Source organism: Setaria italica, chromosome VII (assembly GCF_000263155.2).
Source record: "Setaria italica strain Yugu1 chromosome VII, Setaria_italica_v2.0, whole genome shotgun sequence".
In the NCBI taxonomy this organism is placed as follows: domain Eukaryota; kingdom Viridiplantae; phylum Streptophyta; class Magnoliopsida; order Poales; family Poaceae; genus Setaria; species Setaria italica.
In genome coordinates, this window is record NC_028456.1 from 21,392,978 (window position 1) to 21,418,094 (window position 25,117).

The following is a 25,117-nucleotide window of genomic DNA, read 5'->3' on the forward strand; positions in this document are numbered from 1 at the left end:
GTAGGAGAGGTTACCCTGGTAGAAGACACGGCGGTAGTCCCGGACGAAGCCGACGACGCGCGCGTCGTAGGCGAAGCCGGGGTTCCAGATCAGCGAGCCGTACCCGAACACCCACGTCGGCGACGCCGCCGCCGCCATGCCTCCCGGTGTCTCCTCCCCTCTCCCTCCGGTGGAATCGAGAGCGGTTTCAGGTTTGTTGCGCGCGGATAGGGAGCGGCGGGGCCCACGCAGGGGAGTCGCTGCTGCGGTGGTTGGTGCGTGCGCGCGTGCTAGTAGCAGGCAGGCGAATCACGCAGAAATCGAGAGGTTGATGACAACTTGTTGGTCATTTTCTTTCTTTCCTTTTGATCCTTTCATTTTGGACGGTGGTCGAACGTGACAAGTGGCTGGAAATGAATTTTTCTTTCTTTTGCTCACGTCCGGGAACTGTCACGGTCTGCTCACGTAAAAATTTGCTCGTGGATTTCCACCTGCAGTTGTCTAAAATCCATCGAATTGTCTTGTTTTCTGGAGAGATTATTTCCAGGCAGAATTGCTCATAAGTCGTAACGTCTTCATGTAACAGATGGAAACACCTAAACAACTCAAAAGCTATGGACTGGCTTCAGTGACTCAAAGGTTGGCAGTGAATGCAATGCAAATGCTCCGGCTTCCTGGCCCCCCGTTCCATTTCTTGTCACACCTGGATTTAAGGTAGCAAATCATCCGATCAGGCTGGCACGTCAGTGGGTGAGTCATCCACTCATCTACAAACACTATTGTTGACACTCAAATTCATGTTTTCGTGTCAACAACTATAATCATACAAGACCCTGTATGTTTTCAAATTTCAACAGCATCCCCATCCAAAGAGCCATGAGATACCAAACGAAAAACAGGAGACAGATGCTGCGCGTCAGTTACACAAAACAGGCAAAGCGGCACTGAGAAAACATGAGAAAGGCAGCAGCTGCAAGCACAGCATCTTTCACAGTTCACACCCACACCAGCTTGTGCAGATCATAAACGGAACAATCAGGAACCCCTAAGTTTTGAACCCAGTCAATCGGTAAATCATTCAAGACCAATCTTAATAATTGGTACAAGAAGCCATGCTATGCACAGTGTGAAGAATGCGCCAAGTAGGAAACAAAGCATGGAATTCAGAAGACAGGGTCATCAACTACCCTCCTTTCAATCAGGGGGGATACATGCATTCGAGTAGGTGTTTCATAGGACAAAAGCCATCACAAGGACATTCAGAAATTGTCTCAAGCCAGAACCTACCTTTATCTATCTCCAATACTACTATATTTTATTTTTCTACTGTTAACTGAAGCTTATTTACTTCTCTGCATAAGCAGTGGCACTCTAATGCAGGTCTTGTAAGGTATGGAATAACAATGGTCACCAATGGTAGATGCGCAGGTTGGCATCAGACTACAATACCGAAACTACCTCAGAATCATCAGCTGGTACTCTCAAATGATCACTGCTGCAACCCCTCCAAACTCTAAACAGAACCCTGCGAATCATCACTGTCAGTATTGTTGTCGTCGTAGTCACCTCCGCTGCTCGAGTCAGTGCTGTACTCAGGCTCCCATGGCTCCCTGAATGACTCGAGAGCACAGCACCGATCCTCAATATCACCGTCAAGCCTGACGTTCCAGCAGCCAAGTATGTCCAGCACGCGCAGCAGGGGACACTTGTTAAGAATGGCGTTTAATGCAAGGTCACTGAACAGGCCATAGGCAAGCTCAAGCTGTTCCAGCACCGGCATGGTGTTTGCGACTGCCAATGCCTCTTCTTCAACTACCTTAGCAGCTGTATTGTTACCCAGAGGAGGATCTGGAGGGGGCATGTTCCTCTTCAGTTGAATGAGCAACTTGCAGTGCCGGCCTAGTGCCTCGATTCCTCTGGACGTGATATTCAGGCAATTACTGATGTCCAGCACTTTAAGTGCAGGAAGGCATTCTGCATGCTTTTCCACGGTTTGATCAGTGATCTCACTCATTGGGATCTGGAGGACATTGAGTAGCCTCCCGCTGTCCAACAGAAGCAAACATCAAACACTATTAGTTGCAAAAAATGTGATTTGGATGTCATATTTGCAGAGTACACCGAACTGAAAAATTTAAAGTAACAACTATTAGCTGCATAAGTCACTAAACGTACATGGGAAAGCATGGTAGCACAGAACAGTTTTTTTTTAAAAAAAAAGTTCACTGTCTGAGTATATGACCAACATATCCCTATGCAACCTTAAGTCCTCACTGAAGCAGTACAAGCCTTAATCAAACAAATTAGGCCATAGTACAAAGGTATTACGCACCATCAGTCAGGGAAGCATCGACATCTCTTAAGAGGCATCATGAAAAGCCAGAGCTTCTGTCACTAAGTGAGTAAGGTTGTCAGCTCCAGTTACAAAGAACCAGGGATACACCCAGAAATTTCAAATAATGATGCTCACAGAGGACCAACGCAGTATATTACCGTTCTAAGTTCTAACAATCTTGATAACACAGAGTGATGAAAACATACAGAGCAGAACATCTCATGAGATGTGTGATACATCAGCTGTTCCTCCCTTTCTAGGAATTAAGTTGACACAGGCAAGTCAATAAGTATGAGCTACAAGCCTACAACAAACAGACTCTCTGAGTGATTCAGAAAATTTACAGTGTTATGCAAAAAATGGACAGCTTCTGGTAGCAGCATTGTAGCAAGTAGCCCGCGGCAGGGCTGATTTGTACGCCATTAGGCAATCTTATGCAAAAAAAATTGTGACAATTTTGCAATCTTATAAGGAAACAGTGGTTCCAGAAGAGACCATTATCATCTTACGTTTGTGAAATGCCATGCCAATGTGGCTCACGCGCATCAGACAACTTAACACGAATTTTCCCAAGCCAAGAATGAACATTTCATGATTGAATCAGACCAAGCGTCAGCAAGGACAACGTGACTTACGAGGCTGCGACGTAGGCGAGCGAGGCGTCCCCGACGCGGTAGGCGGAGAGCCTCCGCAGCGTGCCCTGCGCGCGGGTGACGAGCCGGCGCACGGCGGCGTCGGCCCTGGCGCGGCAGTTGACGCGGCGGCACCACGCCTCGATGTCCACGTCCCCCCACATGTCCGGCGACGCCGCGGCCTGCCTCCACGCCCTGCACACCAGCGCCACGCCCCGCGCCACCTCGTCCGCGGCGACCCGCCCGCGGAGCACCAGCGCCAGGATCTCGGGGCTTACCGCCTCCGTCCACCTCCACTCATAAACCACATCCTCCTCAGCGCCTCCCGCCTCTCCTACCCCGGCGCCCCAAGGCCTCGCCTTCTCCGCGTCCGGTTCCGTCCAGTCCCACATCTGCACTCCCTTCCCCCCGCAGGTGGCCGTACCGGCCGCCTTAGCCGGCGCCGCCGCCTCCGACCAGCTCGTCCAAAACCCTCCGCTCCCGCAGCTCGGCCCACCAAGCCCCGCCTTTCCCGGACCAAGAACACCCCTCGCCCACCCTCCACTACCACCAGCGACGACCGCGTCGCCTCCACCGGCGGGGCTCTTCTTCATGGCCTCAGCATGCGACCACCTCACCACGGGCTCTGCCCCGCCGCGCCAGCCGCAGTCAGGCCTCGCCCTCTTCGCCTTCCACCCCTGGCCTCCCCCTCCGCCCAAGCGACCCCACAATTTTTGGTTCCTACGCTTCATGTCCAGCGATCGCCGCCCGCCGCACACCGCTTGGGGTTTTCGTTTTGCGAATTGGGGAGAAGGGGAAGCGGAAGGGACGGGCCGACGGGGGTTTCTTGTCTCAGCGCGCACACCACTGAAGTATGAAAGGACAAGGAGCTAGCCTTTATAGCTGCTGAGCTCAGCGGCTCCACCCACTGGCCACTGCACCACTTCGTACAGTACAGAGGAGGAACCGATGCACGACGCGTGTACCATCTGACGGTTCGAGGCACTTCACCTTTTCGAGTTGTCAGTTCGGGATGTCTGAATGGTCTCAATGCCACATCTCACTTACAGGTGGGGTACAATAACGTGGGACTGCTTGGGCTTGATTTTTTGAGAGGATCTTGGGACAGGAATGTTATTCTCGATGCAGAAACCCGGTCTGGATCTGCTGGGTTTCTGTTTAACATTGGGCTAACAATTTAGGCCCATCTTGTAAAAAAAATTTGGGCCCATTGAAACACCATAGTGTCGTCACCTCTATAAAAGCCCATTCCTCTCTGGTGGTGGAGAGGCGGGGTTGCCCTAACAACCCGGGGAGCCACCGGTCTCTCCCTCCCCTGAGCGAATGGCGGCGGGCCTCAAGCCATCGCGTACAAACGCAGCGCGGCCGCGCTCGCGTGGCTCGCCGCTGCACACGCACAAGCACGCCCGCCTCGCCGAGCCTCAGACGGAGCCCACGGAGGCGCACGAACCGAGGGAATCAGCCCGCGCGCTGTGCCATGGCCCTCTCCGAGAGCTCGCGGAATGCGCTGCTCCCCGGCTTCCTCTACGCGGCCCCGGCTGCCGCCTCACCGTTTGCCGCCGCCGGTGGCGTGGGCGGACTCGCGGTCGCCGCGCCGTCTGCCGCTTCGGCGGCGGGGCCCGCGGTTTGGGCGCGGGCGCCGAGTGAGCCGGGGCGGAGGATCGAGATGTACTCCCCGGCTTTCTATGCAGCGTGTACGGCCGGCGGCGTCGCCAGCTGCGGGCTCACGCACATGACCGTCACGCCGCTCGACCTCGTCAAGTGCAACATGCAGGTGAGCGTCTCTGTGGGGGCTTTGTTCTTCTAGTGGCTGATATGCATTCCTGAGTTATCTGGATGTTGGCTCGATTTCGATTCGAATCAAATGCTTGTGGGCCTGCTTCACATTCGCTCAATTTATCATATCTGAGCTATAAATAATCGAGTTTATTGCGCATCAGTTTGTTTACTGCATTGCACGTGTGATTCTGTTTGGTCATTTGATCCATTTCATGATTCATGATTTCTAGGTCTAGCTTTGAATTTGACATTAGTTGGAGTCCTGGACTGATTGGTTGCCTTGTTTGCACGTTTTGATGCTCATATTTGTGATAGTTGTCAATTCACATTGATTACTAATGAAACATTTTATTGACTGAATTTCAGATTGATCCAGCTAAGTACAAGAGCATCTCTTCTGGTTTTGGTGTTTTGTTGAAAGAGCAAGGTGCCAAGGGTTTCTTCAGGGGCTGGGTACCCACCTTGCTTGGATACAGTGCTCAGGGAGCATGCAAGTTCGGTTTCTATGAATTCTTCAAGAAGTATTACTCAGACATTGCTGGTCCTGAGTATGCCGCCAAGTACAAGACCTTGATTTACCTCGCGGGATCTGCTTCGGCTGAAGTCATTGCAGATGTTGCTCTCTGTCCAATGGAGGCTGTGAAGGTCCGTGTGCAAACACAGCCTGGCTTTGCAAGAGGTTTGTCTGATGGTCTCCCCAAGTTTGTAAAATCTGAAGGCTATTCTGGGTGAGTTGAAGTGTGTATCAACTTTACTTATGTACCTATGTCTTCACTTTTCTAACAATATGTGGGTTTATGCAGGCTGTATAAAGGAATTGTTCCGCTCTGGGGCCGACAAATTCCTTGTAAGTGCATATTTCCTGTCCTATTGCCAATCTCTTTTCATTTTTTATTTTTTAAAATGTTTGTGCCCCCTCTGAATCAGCTGTTGACATGATGATTTAACTTATCTTGTTATTCACGGATAAACTCAGCTCCTCTAGATATGCTTACATTTGCAGTAATTTAACCTTATTTGTGATGTCAGTGATGCAGTGGAAATATATTAATGATGTCATTACCAGTGATATTTTAACACCCGTATGTATATCATGCATATTTAAGATCATTTTTATAGTTCTGTTTGACACACATGGGATGAATGCATATATTTCTTGAGATCACAATGTTTATGTCTGCACATGAATATCTGCACAATGTGTCATGTTTGTTATCACTTGAACTAGCGTCCAATTAGATGCTGTATCTTGCTAAATCAATTTCTTTTTGTTTATAATTTGTGGAGTATCTTTTATAATGGTAATCATTTATTACTGATGATAAGTCTTATCATCTTTCATCATTGCCGATATCTCATTTTTTTATTAATGTGTAAAATGCTAGTTTTGATACAATTATTCTGGTGCGCATAGTTCTTCTTGAAATCGTATAATGGTTTTCAAGATTCAAGATTTTATGTGTGCATATATATAATTTTTCCACACTGCTTGAGTCATCTCCATAATTATATCTGGACCTAGACTCCAATGAGATGGTGTATATTTCTTTGTCTTAAGAAATTGTTATGCTCTTGAATGTATGGCATAAAATGTTTGTTATTCTGGTGCACATAGTTCTTCTTGAAATCGTATATGATTTTCAAGATTTTATGTGTGCATAAACAAATTGTCCACACTGCTTGAGTTTTCTCTACTATAGAGCTAGACTCCAATGAAGTGGCGTACATTAATAAAAATGTTAAGTTGTCGAGATTTAGCACCTCTTCTGTTTTAGATTTGCATCTTAATCTTCAGTTATGAGGAATTTGCATCCATGGATGTAAAATTATGATAATCATTTTTACATAGTTATGCTTTGATGTTCCTCAATTTATACCTTTATCCGTACACTAGGATGTGTTTTTTCCCATGCACATAGTTCTTCTTGAAACCACACTATGGTTTTCAAGATTTTATGTGTGCACATATAAATATTCCACACTGCTTGAGCTATCTCTGTTGTTATGGAGCTAGACTCCAATGAAATGGTGTACATTAGGAAAATTACCTAATATGTTTGTGTTGTAGAGAGTTTGTTACCATTTTATTTCAAATTTGCATAATGATATTCAGTCATGGGAAATTGGCATTTTATCATGTAATATTTCAATGAGGCTTCAAATGGAGTTATGTCTTGATGTGGCTACTTGTACCCGTAGGTGCATTCTAGGGCGTTTACTTTCATGCACATAGTTCTTCTTGGAATCACATTATGATTCTTTAAGATTTTATGTGTGCATATAAAAATTTTCCACACTGCTTGAGCTATCTCGGTTATTATGGAGCTAGACTCCAATGAAGTGGTGTACATTAACCTATGGCTGGAGCACAATGCATGATTCTTAGACACTGCTATGTTTATTTGGATGGTGTTTAATCCACTTCTCTCCATTATAGTGGGAGCTGAACTACTATTTTGCTTGCATTACTGCAACAGCCACTGGAGCTTATTGCATAACTAGTTTTTCCTTGCATGTAGGTTGCGTCCTAAGTTTGCAGAAACATATGATCTTGCTTGCTTTGTGGCACATATGTTTCTTTTTTTCCTTTTTTGCTTTGATTGATATTGAGCACTAAGGCACCAGTATGCTGTAGCACCCAGCTTTTATTGTAAACCTTCAATATTTAAGAATGCTTGTTCACCATCTTATGATTTTATTCAATGCAGACACTATGATGAAATTTGCCTCTTTCGAGACTGTTGTTGAGATGATATACAAATACGCCATCCCTTCCCCCAAGAGTGAGTGCAGCAAGAATCTCCAGCTTGGAGTGAGCTTTGCAGGGGGTTACATTGCTGGGGTGTTCTGCGCCATTGTTTCTCACCCAGCTGACAACCTTGTTTCCTTCCTCAACAATGCTAAGGGGGCAACTGTTGGCGATGTAGGTTTTCAAGATATCATCTTCTGCTCATGAATACATGTTATCTTGGATATTTACTATATCAATATAACTTGTTGCTTGTACAGGCTGTGAAGAAGATTGGCCTAGTGGGGCTATTTACGCGTGGCCTGCCATTGCGGATAGTGATGATTGGCACCCTAACTGGAGCTCAGTGGGGTATCTATGACGCTTTCAAAGTCATGGTTGGACTGTAAGTATTTCTTTTTGTTGAAATTTGCTCCTTGTCAATCCTGTACTAGTCTTATAGTTCATGACAACTTAACGGGGCTAAATTTTGTTTGTCCAGACCAACTACTGGTGGTGTTGCTCCAACACCTGCTCCCGCTAAGGCCTGATTCTACACTACCGAACATCTAACAGCAATTTTGGCGCCAACAAGGATGATGACCATCCAGCTCCTTTTTCCCTGTCGTTCTATAATTCTTTTAGGAAGGCATACCTGCGTGCCTGCTAAAATTTCAGATGAGACACAAGCTCAATACTTCATGCTAACTCGAAGAAGAGACATTTAGGAACATGTTAGTAGATGGTCCTCAGGTGCATAGTGATCGCTGTGGAAACCATGGCGTCCTTTTCTTTTCAACATGATATGATTCTGGAAGTACAAATTTGTAGACTCTTTCGACTAGAGCTGTCTTGCTGGCTCGATTTGCTGTCACTGTGCCCAGTACATTTACCATTTGATACTTTTGTGAATGAACACAATATAGCTCTTGGTGTCTATATTCTGCTTGTTTCCTGGTACCCTTTGTACCCGTGCGAACTCCTTTCCTTGCTGTCGAACAAACAGCCTCCTGGCGCCCAGGCCCAGTTGCTGCGGATGCTAAGGTGGTTTTTGCCATTTCGGACCATGACGATGAAAGTTCCCAGTCGCATGGCCAAGATCAAATATCTTGGGACTGTCACTCTCAGTACCGAGCCCAACGTCAGGGGAAACCAATGGAGCCTTACGCCTCCTGCCCTCCTGGCGAAAGATCTCCAAACTCACCTATGACGTTGCAACTTGCCACGTCTACGCGCGTGCTTCTCTAGTTGTCTTGCTGATCTTTTGTGGCATCCTAATACTACATAAACGTCTGCTACCTGCATGAGCTTAGGCTCAAGATTACAACAATCAAAAGCCAGGTGATCCAAGATTTTGCAAATGCAGAGAGAATACTATCTCGGTAAGTCGGTCACTGTAACTACGGTGGTCCTTTGATAAACTACCCCCATACTAGTACTCAAGTACTAGAGAATTCTAACACACGGATATGGCAAGCTGCAGCTGGTGGTCTAGTCTGCAAGCTAAAAAAAATTGGATCACCTAAAATTTGTGTGTGCTTGAATTGTTTTTGCTCTTAATAGAGAATGTTAAATGGTTGTGCATGTTTTGCGGACACTGGGTTGCCAGATTTTTTTATTCTTAGAGAATATATTGCAATTTTTTTTTTGCTGTGCTGGGTTACCAGTGATGTAGAGACATATGTTTAGTGGAATTATCTTATCCGTTAAAAACAAATCCTGCTATACGTTTGACGAATTCACCTTATTAGCGTCTGCGTACACGACATCTTTAACATTTTTTGAGTATTGTCAAAATGACCGGGTGTTTCTTCTTTGCTGGCGTCCGTCGTATAGCCCAAGTGCACTGTGATGTTGTGAAGTGTTACCTATCTTCTACTGTTGCACGGCCAGCTACAGAGTTGCAACCACACCGGAGAACCCCCGCAGAGGATGGCGAGAGGACATGGCAAGATAAAATCCTGGTCCAGCACGATCTGACTTTCCAAATGGGATCAGGTGATTGGCTCCGGTTCATCTTCCACTCAGCACCACCAGTCTCCCCACCTCCAGCTTCCCTCTGCAGCTCTGCTTCGCCTCCCTCCACAACCCCAACCCAATGGCGAGTTCTAGAAGCAAAGCTGCACGGCCATAACACCTCCATCCACAGCTCCAGTTCCTCCCGCCCAACGCCTTCTCCTACAGTCCTAGCTTCTAGGCTTCCCGCTAAGCTTAATCAGCTACAGCTCGGTTTGCGCGCGCGCGCGAGAGGCGCGGCCATGGCGCTGCTCTCCGCCACTTCCCCCGCCAAGGCGCACTTCTCGGCGCTCTTTCTGTGCCACGACGAGCCGCAGCACGGGCACGCGCTCCCGCCAGCCCCGCACCCGCAGTGCTCGGGCGCCGGCAACCGGCTGCGGGCGCGCGGCAGGTGGTCCGTGTCGGCGGCCGTCGCTCCGGCGCCCGCGGGGGCCAAGGAGGAGGAGAAGAGGAAGCCCCGCGTGCTGGTAGCCGGCGGCGGCATCGGCGGGCTGGTGTTCGCGCTGGCGGCGCGGCGCAAGGGGTACGAAGTGACGGTGTTCGAGCGCGACCTGAGCGCGGTGCGCGGGGAGGGCCAGTACCGCGGGCCCATCCAGATCCAAAGCAACGCGCTCGCCGCGCTGGAGGCCATCGACATGTCCGTCGCCGAGGAGGTCATGCGCGCCGGCTGCGTCACCGGGGACCGCATCAACGGCCTCGTCGACGGCATCTCCGGCTCCTGGTACGCCGCCAATTTTACTCTCCTTTCCTCCGTGAAGCTTCACCTTCTCGTTCACTCTTGCTGCGTGCGCTGTGCTCGTTCACTTCCCTTGTTTTTCAAACTAAAAAAAAGGGGTTATTCCTGATGATCAGTCCAAGGGTGTCCTCGAACAAGAAATAAGGCCGTTAAACTAATTTTTAATATCAAAACTAAAGTACACGATATGAATAATAAAAATTACTTTGCAATATAAATATATGTATAGCTCATAAAACATAACAACAATGTAATAAAAAAATTAAAAATAATAACCATTATGATTATCTCAAATAAAAATATAATACTTCAGTGCTTTATAAAAAATCGTCATTGGTCATTTCTTGATGCAAAATCTTCAAAAACAATATCAAGATTAATGTCGTCCAAAACATTCTTCTCAATACTGCACATAGCCAAGTCATTTAATCTTTCTTGTAGTTGATCTCTAACAATTTTTCAATAGTTTCAATTTGGAGAAACTTCTTTCAGCTGATGCTACTGTCATTGGAATAGTTAAGAGAATTTAATATGCAATGGAGATATTTGGGTAGCAATCCACAGCTTTAACAAACTGAAGAAATTTGTTCCTGCCCCTGATCTTGACTGACTTCAGAATTATTTAAAACTGGAAAAATCTTTTGTAGAGCACCTCCCTGCGATGAACTAATCTTCTTATTTTCTTTTTTTTCTTTTCTGAGCATCCGACAAATGCTTCTTAGGTAACATCTATCATATTCAAATAAATACATTGAATTAGAAATTTTAACACTAACACAATCGGTACAAGCATAGCTCATAAAAAACTAATAAGAAAAAAAAATTGAACAATCGGTGTGTTGCTTGCTAATCGGATCGGTGTCCTTACCGTTACCAGTCGCCGCCTCGCCGGGTGAGGAGTCAATAGGATCAGTGTGGGCATCTCCTCTCCTCAATCAGAGCACGTCGATAGGTAGGTAGGGTCGTGACGGTCGAAAACGATCAAACGAAAAGAAATGTCACTTTTGCTTGCCCTCCGCTCCATGGATCACGTAGAATAGAGAATTACCTTCACCTATTTGGGCCAATCTAGTCCGACCACACGATTTTACTAGGCATGTGCGACGTCACCTGTGCCAACGCGCTGCCGACCTCGTCACGATCGCCACACGTGGTGCGCGCGGCGGCGCCCAAATGCAGCCAACCCGACCCGCCCGACGGGACCAAACGATCGAGTTGACGCTGCCAATTTGCCAGGGAAGTATGGGTGCGCCGTGCGCCGTGTCCCCTGGCCACCGCGGCCGGCGCCGCCTGGTCGGCCGGTAGACGGCGCTCATTCCATTTCCTTTCCCAATCAGTGACCCGATCCACCCCACCCGGCCACCCCGCGCGGTCTGCGACGAGCGGCAAGCAACCTGCGGCCGCCACGTCCCGTCCCCCACCCCGGCCGCCCAACCGCACCGAGGGAAGCCACCACCAATCCGCGGTGCTGACACCCCCGTCGGTACGGCTCCCACGGTCCCACCCCACCTGCGCTAGAGGCCGAAAGCGACGCCGCAGTTCGGTCTCCGCTCCACTCGGCTGCGAATTCCATTCTTCTCCGGCACTGCCACTGAACCTGCCACCTCCCCCCATAAAACTCGTTTATCTTGCCGCATGGAGCATCCATTGACACGCACCTCTGATCTGGTGCTACATAGATTATACGAGCTTTCCTCTCTTCCAATTCCCAGCTCTCCAGTCAACCCGAGAACCAATGCCAAATCGCCATCACTGATGAAGGCATGAGCTCCTGAGCTGACAGCTGAGGTTGACTCCAGCTACGACCTCTGTGCGACCCACCGGCGACGCAGTAGCAAACAGCCGCTCAGCTTATCCCACCGAGGAAAGCTTCCATTCCATCCCACCACCATGACGAGCACCATGCCGTCCTCTCGGACGTCTATCTCCCTCCCCTTCGCCTCCCCGGCCACCCGCCGCGGCAGCCGGACGCTCCGCCTGCTCGCGCTCCCCACCCCGTCCGCGCCGCGGCGAAGGCTCGGCCTTCCCCCAGGCCGCGCGAGGCGCCCGGTGTCGGCCGTGGCCAGCGCCGCAATGCCGGCGCCGGGCCCCAAGGCGCGCGTCCTGGTGGCCGGCGGCGGCATCGGCGGGCTGGTGTTCGCGCTCGCCGCACAGCGGAAGGGGTTCGAGGTGCTGGTGCTGGAGCGGGACATGAGCGCCATCCGCGGGGAAGGGAGGTACCGCGGCCCGATCCAGCTGCAGAGCAACGCGCTCGCGGTGCTCGAGGCCGTCGACGCCGCCGCGGCCGACGAGGTCATGAACGCCGGATGCGTCACGGGGGACCGCGTCAACGGCATCGTCGATGGCATCTCCGGCTCCTGGTAAGGGATGCAGGGTCGTCCCGGCGCCAGAGCAAAATCTTTACACTAAGTCACCAAGAATTTGATTGTTTTTGACGCTACGTCGAGAGAGATTTGGTTTTTTTTTTGACAGCTCGAGTAGAATGTAGTGTGACGGACGAAGGGTTCATTGGCCTGTAGTATTGGCAGTTAGTACGAGCCAGCTGGTAGTTGACTAGTCGTTATGCTCGCCTGTTTTAGTAGATCATAGCTTGTCTATCGTTGACACGAAGTTTCTTGTTCTGAAAAATATTACAGTTGCTGAAACAATTTCAGTTCCTATTTACTAATGTTGATGTCATTGTGGTGTTAGTCCGCTCATGCTTAATTTACCGCATTTGTTTTGCATTTCCATGCTGTGACATTTTGCTGGTTAGCTTTAAGATTGCAATTCCTTTGCTGGAGGCATCCATTTGACAGTGCCAAGTTGGTATTCAGGTACTGCAAGTTTGATACGTTTACTCCTGCAGCTGAGCGGGGGCTCCCAGTCACAAGGGTCATTAGCCGCATGACGCTGCAACAGATCCTTGCTCGTGCAGTTGGCGATGATGCTATATTGAATGGTAGCCACGTAGTCGATTTTATAGATGATGGCAGTAAGGTGAATGGGCAGTTATACTTTTGTTGCCATGCCACATGAAATTTAGTTTAAAGTGTTGCCAGTTTCTTACACACTAGTGTTTGTCGGATGAGCGTAGGTTACTGCCATATTGGAGGATGGTCGAAGATTTGAAGGTGATCTTTTGGTCGGTGCTGATGGAATATGGTCAAAGGTAATGTAGTGACTTCACCTTTTTGGTCAGAAACAAGCACAAAAGAGATCTGATTTGCTTGACGTTTCCGGATAGGTGAGGAAGACATTATTTGGGCATTCAGAAGCCACTTATTCAGGTTACACATGTTACACTGGAATTGCAGACTTTGTGCCTCCTGATATTGACACAGTTGGGTATGTTTTATGGATCCCAGAATGATTAATGTTATTTTCAGAGATTCTGAACTTTCATTGGGTTGTAACAACACACTCCTCTTTTCCCTTGTTGAAGGTACCGGGTATTTCTTGGTCACAAGCAATACTTCGTCTCTTCAGATGTTGGTGCTGGTAAAATGCAATGGTATGCTTTCCACAAAGAAGAGGCTGGTGGCACTGACCCTGAAAATGGTGAGTGCCTGGAGTGAAGTTTTTGTGCATACATGTGAAATGGATTCTTCCTCATTATAAGTGATTGATAGTAAGGATGCAAATTTTGCATGCCCCACATGCTTATCATCTGCTAAACATTGACAGGTAAAAAGAAAAGATTGCTTGAGATATTCAGTGGTTGGTGCGATAATGTCATAGATCTGATTAATGCAACTGAAGAGGAAGCGATTCTTCGCCGGGATATATATGACCGCCCACCTACTATTAATTGGGGGAAAGGTCGTGTGACCTTGCTTGGCGATTCTGTCCATGCTATGCAGCCAAATCTGGGTCAAGGTGGCTGCATGGCTATTGAGGTATGAAATTCCTATGCTTGCCAGGGATATGGAATCACTATCAATCTATCATCATGGTGGATAGATTTCTAGTACAAAGGTAATCATAACAACACCCTTGCTCTTATCTTTATAGGATGGTTACCAGCTGGCTGTGGAGCTTGAGAATGCCTGGCAGGAGAGTGTCAAGTCTGGAACTCCTATGGATATTGTTTCCTCCTTGAAGCGGTAATTACTTCGTACATTGTAGCATGCTATGTGTATTTATGTAGTGCTGATTTAAATGTACACTTGATAAATTTCAATGCTTCAATGAATCCAACTACAAAGCTATGCTTTTCTTTTACGGTTTTTGATGTGTGGTCCTGTTCTGTACTGTTAGTAAGCTGACTGACCTTTGTTTGCATATTTGGGCTGCAGTTATGAGAAGGAGAGAAGGCTGCGTGTTGCTATTATACATGGATTGGCAAGAATGGCAGCAATCATGGCTACCACTTATAGACCATATCTGGGTGTTGGTCTTGGACCTTTGTCGGTATGTCATAAACTTACACAGCTTTATACTACTTAATGCAGAGAGTTCTTTTCTGTATGTCAGCCAGACTGAAAGTTAATTTTGAAGTATGCTACCACCAAATTTATTGAATTTCTGAAATGAAGTTCTGAATTAGACAGATGTCATTATCATCCTCCTAAGAGCATCACTGTATAACTGCATACTGAAATTACTTGAACTGCATACTAAGATTATTCACCTGTAGTTTTTAACCAAGCTGCGGATACCACATCCGGGAAGAGTTGGTGGCAGATTCTTCATTATGATTGGAATGCCTGCGATGCTGAGCTGGGTCCTTGGTGGCAACAGGTGCATACCAAAATCTAACTGCCATCATTTGTTCCTATTTCAAGCACATATGTAATAATGTAATAGCAGCACGTTTTTATTTGTTTTAGATGCCCCGTTCAAAAAAAAAACCTGCCCCAACTCTCTCCTTAGTTCCTGCTTACTATATGTTAGTCATGGAAATGTAACTTTTTATTGTTGTGCAGTTCGAAGCTAGAAGGAAGACCTCTAAGCTGCCGGCTTTCTGACAAGGTATGTTTCTGAATGAACTACAAAAAGAGTTGGTACCATCCTTTAATCTTTACTGACATTTAGTATCATGCTGAAGGCCAATGACCAGCTTTATCGATGGTTTGAGGATGACGACGCATTGGAACAAGCTATGGGTGGAGAGTACGCTCTTTGCTTTCTATAGTTATATGATAGTTAAAATAAAATGCTTGATTTATTCCTTGATTTCAGAACCTTTGACAAAATCATTCATTAGACTACTACTATTTGTAGATGGTACCTCTTCCCCATAAGTGAGGGAAACAGCAATAGCTTGCAGCCTGTTCGTTTAATCAGGGATGAACAGAGGGCAATCTCTTTTGGGTAGGTCTAAAAGCCATATCATTTTCTTTCCTAATTGCAGGCAATCAAGGTTTTTGGAATAAAAATAATGCATTTTCTTTTGCAGAAACCGGTCAGATCCCAGTGACTCTGCATCTTCCCTAGCATTGCCCATGCCACAGGTTAGTTAAGCAAGATGATGAAGTGGTTTTTATGGACCTTCTTTGAGAATTTGCATTTGTGTAAAGCTTTTTGTCAATAAACGTGCAGATATCAGAAAGGCATGCTACCATCACATGCAAGAACAAGGCTTTCTATCTGACTGATCTCGGAAGTGAACACGGGACATGGATTACTGAGTAAGCCCTGCAAGCAGCATTGGTCTATGCTCTTCCTATATAATTTCAGTAACAATATTGTACTCAATCACCTTCATGTGACCATCCAGCAATGAAGGTAGACGTTACCGCGTGCCACCGAACTACCCGGTTCGTTTCCACCCCTCTGATGTCATTGAGTTTGGTTCCGATCAGAAGGTAGCTTAGCTTCACTCCCTCTTACCACCTGCTTTTTTTCTTCTTCACATTTTGGATTGTTCCAATTATTCAGCTGAATGATTTATCTCGTTGAGCTCTGAATTGTTGTGAAACCTTTTCATCTGAATTATGATGGATTCGCATGAAATTACAGGCCATGTTCCGGGTGAAGGTGCTGAACACGCTCCCATATGAATCTGCAAGAAGGGGGAAGCAGCAGCAGCAGCAGCAAGTCCTTCAGGCAGCATAAACTGAGACACCAGCCACCACTCCTACCATCAGCCACACTGTACTGTACAGCATTCAGTAAACCCGCGACACTGCATCAGAGAAAGAAGATGGAAGAACAGTCAAAAACAGATGTGATTCTTGCATCCATCCAGATGCCAAACATGATTTTGAATAGTACCACCAAACTATTGAAGTCGCAGTTCTATGAGAATAACTTAGTTGTACAATAGGGATAGGCAATTTAGCTGTTGCCGGACTGTGTACATTGTTGTACCATCAAAGAAAATACTGTACACCAAGAAGGCATATTGTAATTACGGCAGGAACACAGTTATACTGTGATAATGTAATATATAAGTGAGATACCAGCCACCAGTTCTTTAGCATCGAGTCAGATAAGATACGGTGTGCTCTTCGCCTCTTCCCCGCAACACGGTTACACTCACCATGTATACTAAGGTTACCCGAGTAAGTGAGTAGCACTTACACAGTTACACTCATCATCTGTAACACAAAACATCTAATCCATAACAACATGCTGGACTATGATGAAACAAGTATATAACTCTTAAAAGAATCGATGCAGATCACATATTTGTTCCTATCAGCCTCAAGACTGCAAAAAATGGCGCATATGTATTACAAGACAGTAATACATTACATCATGTAGAGGAGGGAATTCCTTCATAGAATGAGCACGGCGCAGTTCATTTTTCACGAGTAACAATTGCAAACTGAAAATGGTACATAAAGTTAAGAAACCCAAAATTGTAGATGGATCCTGCCAATTTTATTGTGGTGCTGTCAACTCAAACTTCAAGTTGCGCTGAGATGAAAACTAGAGAAATCACTTGTTATATTAGAATAGTGCTGTTGCACCTCTAAAATAGTACAATAAACAAGTTACTTTACAGAGCCGCCGCGGTGCCATATGCAATCTTCAGTACTCCATAATGAAGTAAAGAAGACATGTTTTACTGAAAGAAAAAGGTACATTTCATATATATTTTCTTCACATAGCACTGACTAGAACTGACAAGAAAATCTTGGCGAGCGGGCAGAAGGGGATTTACACAGTGGGCGCCGGCTACCCCGCCGCCGGCGGGGTAGCGAGGACGGTGGCAGCTGAGGCCCAAACGCCGGCGCAAATTCCGGCGGCCGGACGGATCGCACAAGCCAACCAATATCGCGAGATGTATAATGGGCCGCACCTAGCAGGCCAGTGACATCTAATCGCGGTCCCGTGCCAGTCAGGCCCAGAGAGATGCCAACCAACGCCGAGGCCAGCGGCGGCCGCCGGGGGACTCTGGCCAAGGTCTCCCTCTCGTCGGTCTCGGCCGCCATGGCGGAGGCCTCCACCTATCCCTTGGACGTCGTCAAGACGCGCCTCCAGCTCCACCGCGGCCACGGCGGCGCGGGCGGGGGCAGCGGCGTGATCCGCGTCGCTACCGAGCTCGCCCGCGACGGCGGGGTGTACCGGGGCTTCTCCCCCGCCGTCCTCCGCCACCTGATGTACACCCCGCTCCGCATCGTGGGGTACGAGCATCTCCGGTCCACCCTGGCCAGCGGAGGCCGGGAGGTCGGCGTTGTCGAGAAGGCGCTCGCCGGGGGACTCTCTGGCATTGCTGCGCAGGTAAACTTTTCTTAGGCATAAGTCACTTTATGTTTCAGTTGGATCAATCTCCAATCAAACAACCCATTGCTCTAAATGCAAATACAGTTGTCACAGAAGGTGGCTTGTACTCGTAAAAAAATCAAACGAGTTCTGCACAAGAAATCTCTAATTCTACATTTGATTTGTAAGATAGGTTGTGATGTCCTCACATTCATAATTCATAATTGAGTAGTGACGAATAACCTTATGCAAATACAGTGGTCACAAAAGGTGACATGAAGAAATCAGGCGAATTCTGAATAACAAATCTGAAATTCGAAGTGAGATCTGCAGATAGGTCGTGATGTTGTCATTATCAGTGTGATTAGTGAGAGATTAAGTGCATATTTCGGGTTACTAGGTCCTAAACTTTGAAATGGACAAGAAGATTAGCAACATGTTGATCTAAAGCTCCAAACCATGGTTAATTTGCATGCTTCTTTTCAATTTCAAGCTATTCATTTCAAACAATGCCAAGAGAAAGATTGAGAGAGGCACTTTTAATTGATCCCTGCATCAATTCATCATAAGCCTCAATATTGAAGTAGTGTGGTCGATGATAAAGAAGCACACATTAGTCTCGATTTGTTGTTCAGTCGTTGTATTTGTATGGCACAATGAGTCAGTGGCTGCATCGAATAATAGCAGCAGCGACAAGCCTAGAACATCAGTATATGCGCTTGAATTCTTCACCCCTCATAGCATGATCATTTGCTTCCAACACCTCTGGTCCTCTCCAGCAGTTGGCAGCTGCTGACAGGGCCATCTTGGCAAAGGTACTTACCTCATTCAGGTCCCTGTCCACTGCTGCCAATGCGTTGGACTATCAGATCTATATCAATACTTGTAGAGAGCACTAAGGTACAGAGTGTCAGGATCTAGATCTAAACCTTGTATAGAGGTGCCTCAATGTGATTCATACATAGCGTTGGATGGGATGATACTGGAGGAGCTGGTGATCCCCAAGGTGGTGAGTGAATATCGTTGGACAAATTATAGAAAGATGACTTTTTATTAAGGCTTAGATTAGTCCTCATTAATAGATTGAACTGGAATAGGTCCTTATGTGAAGGGGTACTTTTGGTTGAATGGGAACAAATAGGGCAGCACATAAGCATACCCATCAGTAACCTATGCTTGACTTGGCTTTTCCGAAGCTCACTGGTAAGATATAGGGATCATCAGATACTCAATTTCTTTTAATGGTAACATGACATTAGCAGAAGGGTAACGTTCTAAATCAATATGGCCTGGCTTTGACTTTCCAAAACCATATATTTGTATGCTTTATGTAAAGGTTTCTGGCTGCTACAATTTCTTAGCTATATAACACCATTAGTAATTTTGTTCCTGCCTCTCTGCAGTGCAGGTGTTGTCAAGCCCTGCTGACCTCATAAAGGTAAGGATGCAAGCAGATGGCAGGTTGTTAAGCCAAGGTATCCAACCACGGTACACTGGAGTCGCAGATGCCTTCACAAAAATTATACAAGCTGAGGGCTTTCTGGGACTTTGGAAGGGGGTTGGTCCAAACGCCCAACGGGCATTCCTTGTCAACATGGGTGAATTGACATGCTATGATCAGGCAAAGCATCTCATCATTAGCAAGAAGATTTGCGATGACAATCTGTATGCCCACACATTGGCATCCGTCGCGTCTGGACTGTCCGCGACAACCTTGAGCTGTCCAGCAGATGTGATCAAAACTAGGATGATGAACCAGGGGAAGGAGGGCAAAGCTCTATACAGGAATTCTTACGATTGTTTGGTCAAGACCGTCAGGCATGAGGGTGCAACGGCTTTGTGGAAGGGTTTCTTGCCCACATGGGCGAGGCTTGGCCCGTGGCAGTTTGTGTTCTGGGTTTCCTACGAGAAATTGCGTTGTGCATCCGGTATTTCATCATTCTGATAATGGCGGCTAAGTTTCATAGTCATAGAGAGGCTCTTAGATCACAGAAGTTTACCACCTTCATAGCGACTTCATGTAGGATACTACCCTTTTTATGCACATTTACTTTACTGTGGACTTGTATCCTTTACTGTCTGAGGGAAAATGCAGATGAACTTGCTATACCTCACATTGTATTTCGACACTCTACAAAACTCCCCATAATTTGAGTCACTCTCATTTGTCATCTATATAGAGGTTTATTCATAACCTTTAATCAATCACTGTATATGAGAGAGAAAAAATGAATATGTTATGTATATATGGAACTAAATAACAGTAGCTCATGACTCCAGCAACTGGACACCTTCCGGGAAATCCTCGCAGTGCCGGATGTGCTGGACCGTCCTGCCGGTGTCACCTCTGGCCTTCGTCCGGCAGTCGTAGTTCGGTGGCCTGTGGAAGCACGGCTCGATGGTGGGGGCCAGCCGGCACGGCGTGTCGGGCGCCTTCCCGTGGTCAGGGCGCACGAGCACCCACGGCCTCAGCCCGGCCAACCCCTGGATGACGTACCCGAACGTCGAGACGCCGGTGGTGACCACCACGTCGGAGAAGCTGAGGAGCACCATCTCCGCGAGCGCCTTCTGGTTCTGCTGCCTGTCGCCGATGTGTTGCTCGCCCAGGTGCGTCGGCTGGAACACGCTCATCGCCTCCCCCGCCGCCGTGCCGTGCTCGTGGTACAGGTCCCTGAGCCTCTCGGAGTACTCGCCGTGCAGGGACACGACGACCACCGCCTTGCGTTTCGCCGCCTGCTGGCCGTCGGCGCCCCCGGTGGAGGTGTTAGCCGCCGCGCGCGCGACGACGGCGGGCAGGATGTTCTCGCGGTGCGTGCACTTGAGGATCTGGCCGTAGAAGTCGTCGGTGGAGATGGGCGCCCACTTGAACGTGCGCACCTGGATGCCCAGGCGCTCGTCCGCCTTGGCGAAGTAGGAGCCGTGGTACCTCGTCACCATGCCCCACACCGTGTTGCTCGGGTGGAAGAGGTAGCGGCCGAGGTGGTGGAACACGGCGTCGCGGCGAGGGAACATGCGCGAGAGCTCCCGCTCGTACCGCGGGATCAGGAACAGGCCCGGCACGAAGTAGTTGTCCGCCTGGAACACGAGCCATGGCACGCGCCGGAGCTGGGTCTGCACGTCGTCGCAGAAGAAGAGCCGGTCCGGGGTTCTGTAGTTGTGGACAAGGTGCAGGTACAGCCACGGCGCCCCGCCGGGCGCCTCGCCGCGGCCCAGCGTGCTGCCGAGGCTCTCGGCGGTGTCGATGGTGAGCTTCTTACGGACGGGGAAGTCTCTCGGCGGCAGGATCCACGTGGAGCCCGGGAACGGCTCGCAGAAGAGGTCGTCGAGGTCCTCGTGGCGGCTGCCGTTGAGGAGGAGGACGCGGTCGGTGAGCAGCGCGTAGAGGAAGCCGGCGGCGATGGAGAGGATGCGGTTGCCGAGGCCCGCGTTCGGGGTCCACACGAGGTAGTCGCACCGGGTGCCGGAGGGATCAGCGCCGTCGCCAGAGGCATTTGCGCGGAGGCGTCCGAGGGCGCGCGCGTAGGCGGGAGTGCCGGGGGCGCAGAGGCGGTGGAGGGACTCGTAGCGGCGGAGCGCGGAGACGAGGTGTGGGGAGAGCGCGTGCCGCGACGCCCGGCGGTAGCGTGCGGCGCGGTAGCGGCTGAGGCAGGAGCGGTCGTCGAAGTCCGGCGAGAGGAGGCCGCCCAAGAGCCTGTCGCCGGGGTCCGGCACCGTCGCCAACGGTACGGCCGCGCCCTGGTCAGACACTGTAGCGTACGAAGATGAATAAACGCTCACGATAACACGTCTGCTAGCCTTGCTATCCATCATGAAACCGCGAAAGAACATACCGGCGTTCATGACGACGCGGACACCGGTCGAGACCCATGTCTCGCCGGCGCTGGAGGGCGTCCACCGGGCGCCGAAGAGGACGGCGGCCATGAGCAGCGCGGCCGCCACGATCGCCGCGGTCAGCAGCACCGTCGTCGGCCGCACGGCCGATCTGCTCCTGCCGCCGAGCTGCGACCGTGCCGCCATGCCGCCACGACTCGGCCTCTGGTCCACCGCTCAGCGGAACGTCTCTGCTGGCTCCGTCTGTTCCGGGCCATCGGCGCGTTTAGTTATGGGGTGCGACGCCGCGACGGTAGCTTGCACCTCGAGGACGCAACAATGTGGTGCGCGCGCTCGAGTGAAGCAATAGACTGTATAGCAGGGCTTAAGGGTCAATGCTTCGATCGTGGCGAAGCCGGCCATCAATACTGGCCTGCAAACTACGCAATCAGATCGTGATCTCCGTGGCAAGAGCCGTTCGTATGACTGCCCAAAACAAGCAGCTTGGCTGATCAGCAAAGAGGCATGCAGAGTATTTCGTGCCTTATCCCAGCAATGTCTCGTCCATATTGTCAAACCACGAGAAGCTCGAAGCCGCAAATTAGAGGAAGAAGACACAAATTAGCCTTGTTTAGTTCCCAAATTGGGAGTGGTAAAGTTTGCATTTTGCCATAAATGCGTAACTGTAGCATTTCGTTTGTATTTGTGAATTATTGTCCAAACATTGACTAATTAGGCTCAAAAGATTCGTCTCGCAAAGTACAACAAAATTGTGCAATTAGTTTTTGATTTCGTCTATATTTAGTACTTCATGCATGTACCGCAAGTTTGATGTGATGGGGAATCTTCTTTTTGCATAGTGCCAAAGTTGGGAAAAAAGGGAACTAAACAAGACCTTAGAGGAAGAGGGTCATCTTTACTGAATTCGTACCGTCCAGACTCGCATAACAGGGCCTGTTCGCTTCATCTTATAAGCCGGCTGAAAAGCTAAAACGGCTGATTTGTTGTGAGAGGAAAACACTGTTTGGTGGCTGATAAGCCGGTTGAATAAGCTGAAGCGAACAGACCCACAAATACTGGGTGAAGGAGGTTCGCGCAACCTGCTGGCATTTTCCACAAGGGTATCGTCCGAATTTCATTACCATATAAGTAATGAAGTTACAGATGTTATCTCGCGTGGTAGGGGGGCTTGAGCCCCACCGCTAGATCCACCCCCTGGGAAACTTAACTAACAACCCAACATGTGGCTAGGTGCAAAGACCTCCACCAGAACTGGATACTGAGAGTAACAGGTAGCTACAAGAAAAAGCAAAGGAACTCCACTAAGGTAAAAACATCACTCCATCAGAAACAAAAGAAAAGGAGAGTTTTGAAGTTTCAGGAGTGCTTCCTCGCGCCCAACACCAACTTTTATCACCAGACGGTCACCTTCTGTTTCCCAACACCGTGCATCATCATCTTCTACTGAAGTAGCACTATTCGAGTGTCACCCTGCTCGAGAATCGAAGCTGTCGTTTTCACGACTTTAGTGCTTTTGATCATTTTTCCCGAAGTGACTGACAATTGTTCTAGCGTAATTTAAAAATCTCTCAACAATTTTCTCTCTCTCTCTCTGTTTTTTTGCGAGGACATCAATCTTCTCAAATGACCAACAATGTACATACTAGAAACTGTTGGCCACTTGTAAGAAGTAATTGTGAATGCTCCCAGATTGGTGAATATGCTCGGAAGGTCGCTTCCCACCTGCCAAAGATATGGTGTCGCAGATTGGTGCTTTGTTGTGCTTGGGCGACGTAGCTGAATGCTCCCAGGAGAGCACCTGTGTCCAGACGGCCTGTGCAAAAGGGCAGTGCGTTTTCTAAATGAGGCTTGTATTCGCCAAATGAGCCCTCAATTGTGCTAGGTAACTCTGCAAGCTGAGCGTGTGGTGTGCCGCCCATCTGGATTCCATCCCCAGACAAGAAGTGGATCCGGGACGTCATGCTAGGCGGGTTGATTTTTCCCTTCTTTTTTCTTCCAACTCTCTTTCTCTTATTCTTTCTCTTCATTTTCTTCTTCTTCCTCCATCCATGGCTGAAAATTATTGGGAGGGTTTCAGGGAGGCTCCATGAACCATGGGGTAGGGGGGCTCCAACCCTCACGCTGGATCCGCCCCTAGACCCTAGATGATTTTACCGTCCAGGTCTGGCTGCAAATGCACTCCTTGCAGCCTTATCCATGGCGAGACTTCTTCCTCTAGTTGCATTGTGTTTGTGATTTTGTTTCGGATGGCTTTTATTTTGTTTTTACAGATTGTGCCTTGACGTCCTAGATCAAGGTCACGCCGAAGCACGAGCCAAGGGAAGAATAGGCAGTCAAACAACTATTATATCCAAATTGTTTTGCGACCTAACTGGAGGGAAAAAAACACGTGATGAACAATGAATCCGGCATTTGCTCACAATCTGACCTCCTTAAGGATACTGTCGATGAGCGCCCAAGGCATGAACGCTACTCTGCCAAAGACCCGGCGTTCCGTTCCTTCCAAATTCTCATAGAATCCGTCTATCATCTTTTGGAAGGCGCTTACGAGATCTAGACCACCAATCAACGAAGCTGTTAGCTTGAGCCATAGGCGACAAACATTCAAGTCCCCAATGGCACAACAGAGCATACCAGACTACCCTACTACAGGGGAGGAGCTGAGTCAAGCCCACGCCTAGAACCATTCAGTGAAGATGATGTTCTAGCTGGGCTGAGCCTCTTATAGCTACAGTGCTATACGGTAGAGAATTTGGTCCAACACCTGGGCCGTCAGCCGTGGCCCTAGTGGTCATAGGCATTCCTCCACCATTGCCCTGCTATAAGAACAGGCCACCAACAAGTGGTCCATAGTTTCCTGGCTACAGAGTGCATAATCATCGTTGTCTTGCAAGTTGTGCTGACGACAACGAGCAGCAGTCCAGAAGTGATCATGCAATACTAGCTATTCAAAGAATTTACATTTCGACAGGGGTGGGGGGTGGGAGGAGCCTTTTACTTTCAGCAGGATCTTTGCATCGGGAATAACCGTCTGGCCAACAAAGAATGCTCTGTATGCCGAGGATGCCTGGATGGCTTTTATCCACGCGTTATTCCTCGTTTCTTGCTCCAGTGTTTTGTTTTTCCTTTTGGTGAGCTTAAACAGGTGGGGCGCCAAGTACTTCGGTGTTTCACCATCTAACCAGTTATTATGATGCCAGAAGCGAGTTTTCTTGCCATTGTCAACAGTAATCTTGGTGGACGCATTAAAGATGAGGCGGTCTGCCGTGCAAGGGAAGGTCTCGGTGCCCAGCCTCTTCGGTGCACAAAACCATATAGGCCTCTAATCCATGGCCGAAAGAATTCGTGCAAATGCTGCATTGTCAACCCACCCACATACATCATGCCCGTCAGGCCGTCACGCTGTGCAAAATCGGCCTTGGCCCAATCACACAGACACGTGGAAG

At 48.6% G+C, this 25,117-nt stretch overlaps 5 protein-coding genes across 6 annotated transcripts; 3 read left to right on the top strand and 2 right to left on the bottom strand.

Moving 5' to 3' along the window:
* Positions 1-1,140: 1,140 nt before the first annotated feature.
* Positions 1,141-3,775, bottom strand: LOC111257886 (F-box protein FBW2-like). Its single transcript, XM_022828205.1, has 2 exons — positions 2,950-3,775; positions 1,141-2,024 (listed from the first exon to the last, which is right to left on the bottom strand). Exons 1-2 carry the CDS (start codon positions 3,675-3,677, stop codon positions 1,493-1,495), a joined length of 1,260 nt encoding a protein of 419 aa, XP_022683940.1. The 5' UTR covers positions 3,678-3,775; the 3' UTR covers positions 1,141-1,492.
* A 455-nt stretch (positions 3,776-4,230) lies between these two features.
* On the top strand, positions 4,231-8,397 carry LOC101780060 (mitochondrial phosphate carrier protein 3, mitochondrial). Its single transcript, XM_004975712.2, has 6 exons — positions 4,231-4,720; positions 5,092-5,453; positions 5,529-5,572; positions 7,434-7,648; positions 7,735-7,859; positions 7,956-8,397. Exons 1-6 carry the CDS (start codon positions 4,424-4,426, stop codon positions 8,002-8,004), a joined length of 1,092 nt encoding a protein of 363 aa, XP_004975769.1. The 5' UTR covers positions 4,231-4,423; the 3' UTR covers positions 8,005-8,397.
* A 1,056-nt stretch (positions 8,398-9,453) lies between these two features.
* LOC101780465 (zeaxanthin epoxidase, chloroplastic) lies at positions 9,454-16,618 on the top strand. Of its 2 annotated transcripts, none has more exons than XM_004975713.4 (16): positions 9,454-10,190; positions 13,022-13,184; positions 13,282-13,356; positions 13,432-13,532; positions 13,630-13,745; positions 13,872-14,083; positions 14,199-14,290; positions 14,483-14,597; positions 14,824-14,927; positions 15,113-15,158; positions 15,235-15,299; positions 15,411-15,500; positions 15,586-15,640; positions 15,729-15,817; positions 15,907-15,994; positions 16,149-16,618. In XM_004975713.4, exons 1-16 carry the CDS (start codon positions 9,712-9,714, stop codon positions 16,242-16,244), a joined length of 1,986 nt encoding a protein of 661 aa, XP_004975770.1. In that variant the 5' UTR covers positions 9,454-9,711; the 3' UTR covers positions 16,245-16,618. The 2 variants fall into 2 exon arrangements, with proteins under 2 accessions (XP_004975770.1, XP_012703116.1); XM_012847662.2 differs by lacking the exon at positions 9,454-10,190 and adding an exon at positions 11,909-12,565.
* Positions 16,619-17,251: 633 nt separating this feature from the next.
* LOC101780867 (mitochondrial uncoupling protein 3) lies at positions 17,252-20,015 on the top strand. Its single transcript, XM_004975714.3, has 2 exons — positions 17,252-17,858; positions 19,249-20,015. The coding sequence occupies exons 1-2, from the start codon at positions 17,490-17,492 to the stop codon at positions 19,783-19,785; spliced, it is 906 nt and encodes a 301-aa protein (XP_004975771.1). The 5' UTR covers positions 17,252-17,489; the 3' UTR covers positions 19,786-20,015.
* A 72-nt stretch (positions 20,016-20,087) lies between these two features.
* On the bottom strand, positions 20,088-21,866 carry LOC101756165 (galactoside 2-alpha-L-fucosyltransferase). The gene is made up of 2 exons (XM_004977981.2): positions 21,671-21,866; positions 20,088-21,586 (listed from the first exon to the last, which is right to left on the bottom strand). Exons 1-2 carry the CDS (start codon positions 21,855-21,857, stop codon positions 20,109-20,111), a joined length of 1,665 nt encoding a protein of 554 aa, XP_004978038.1. The 5' UTR covers positions 21,858-21,866; the 3' UTR covers positions 20,088-20,108.
* Positions 21,867-25,117: the final 3,251 nt, after the last annotated feature.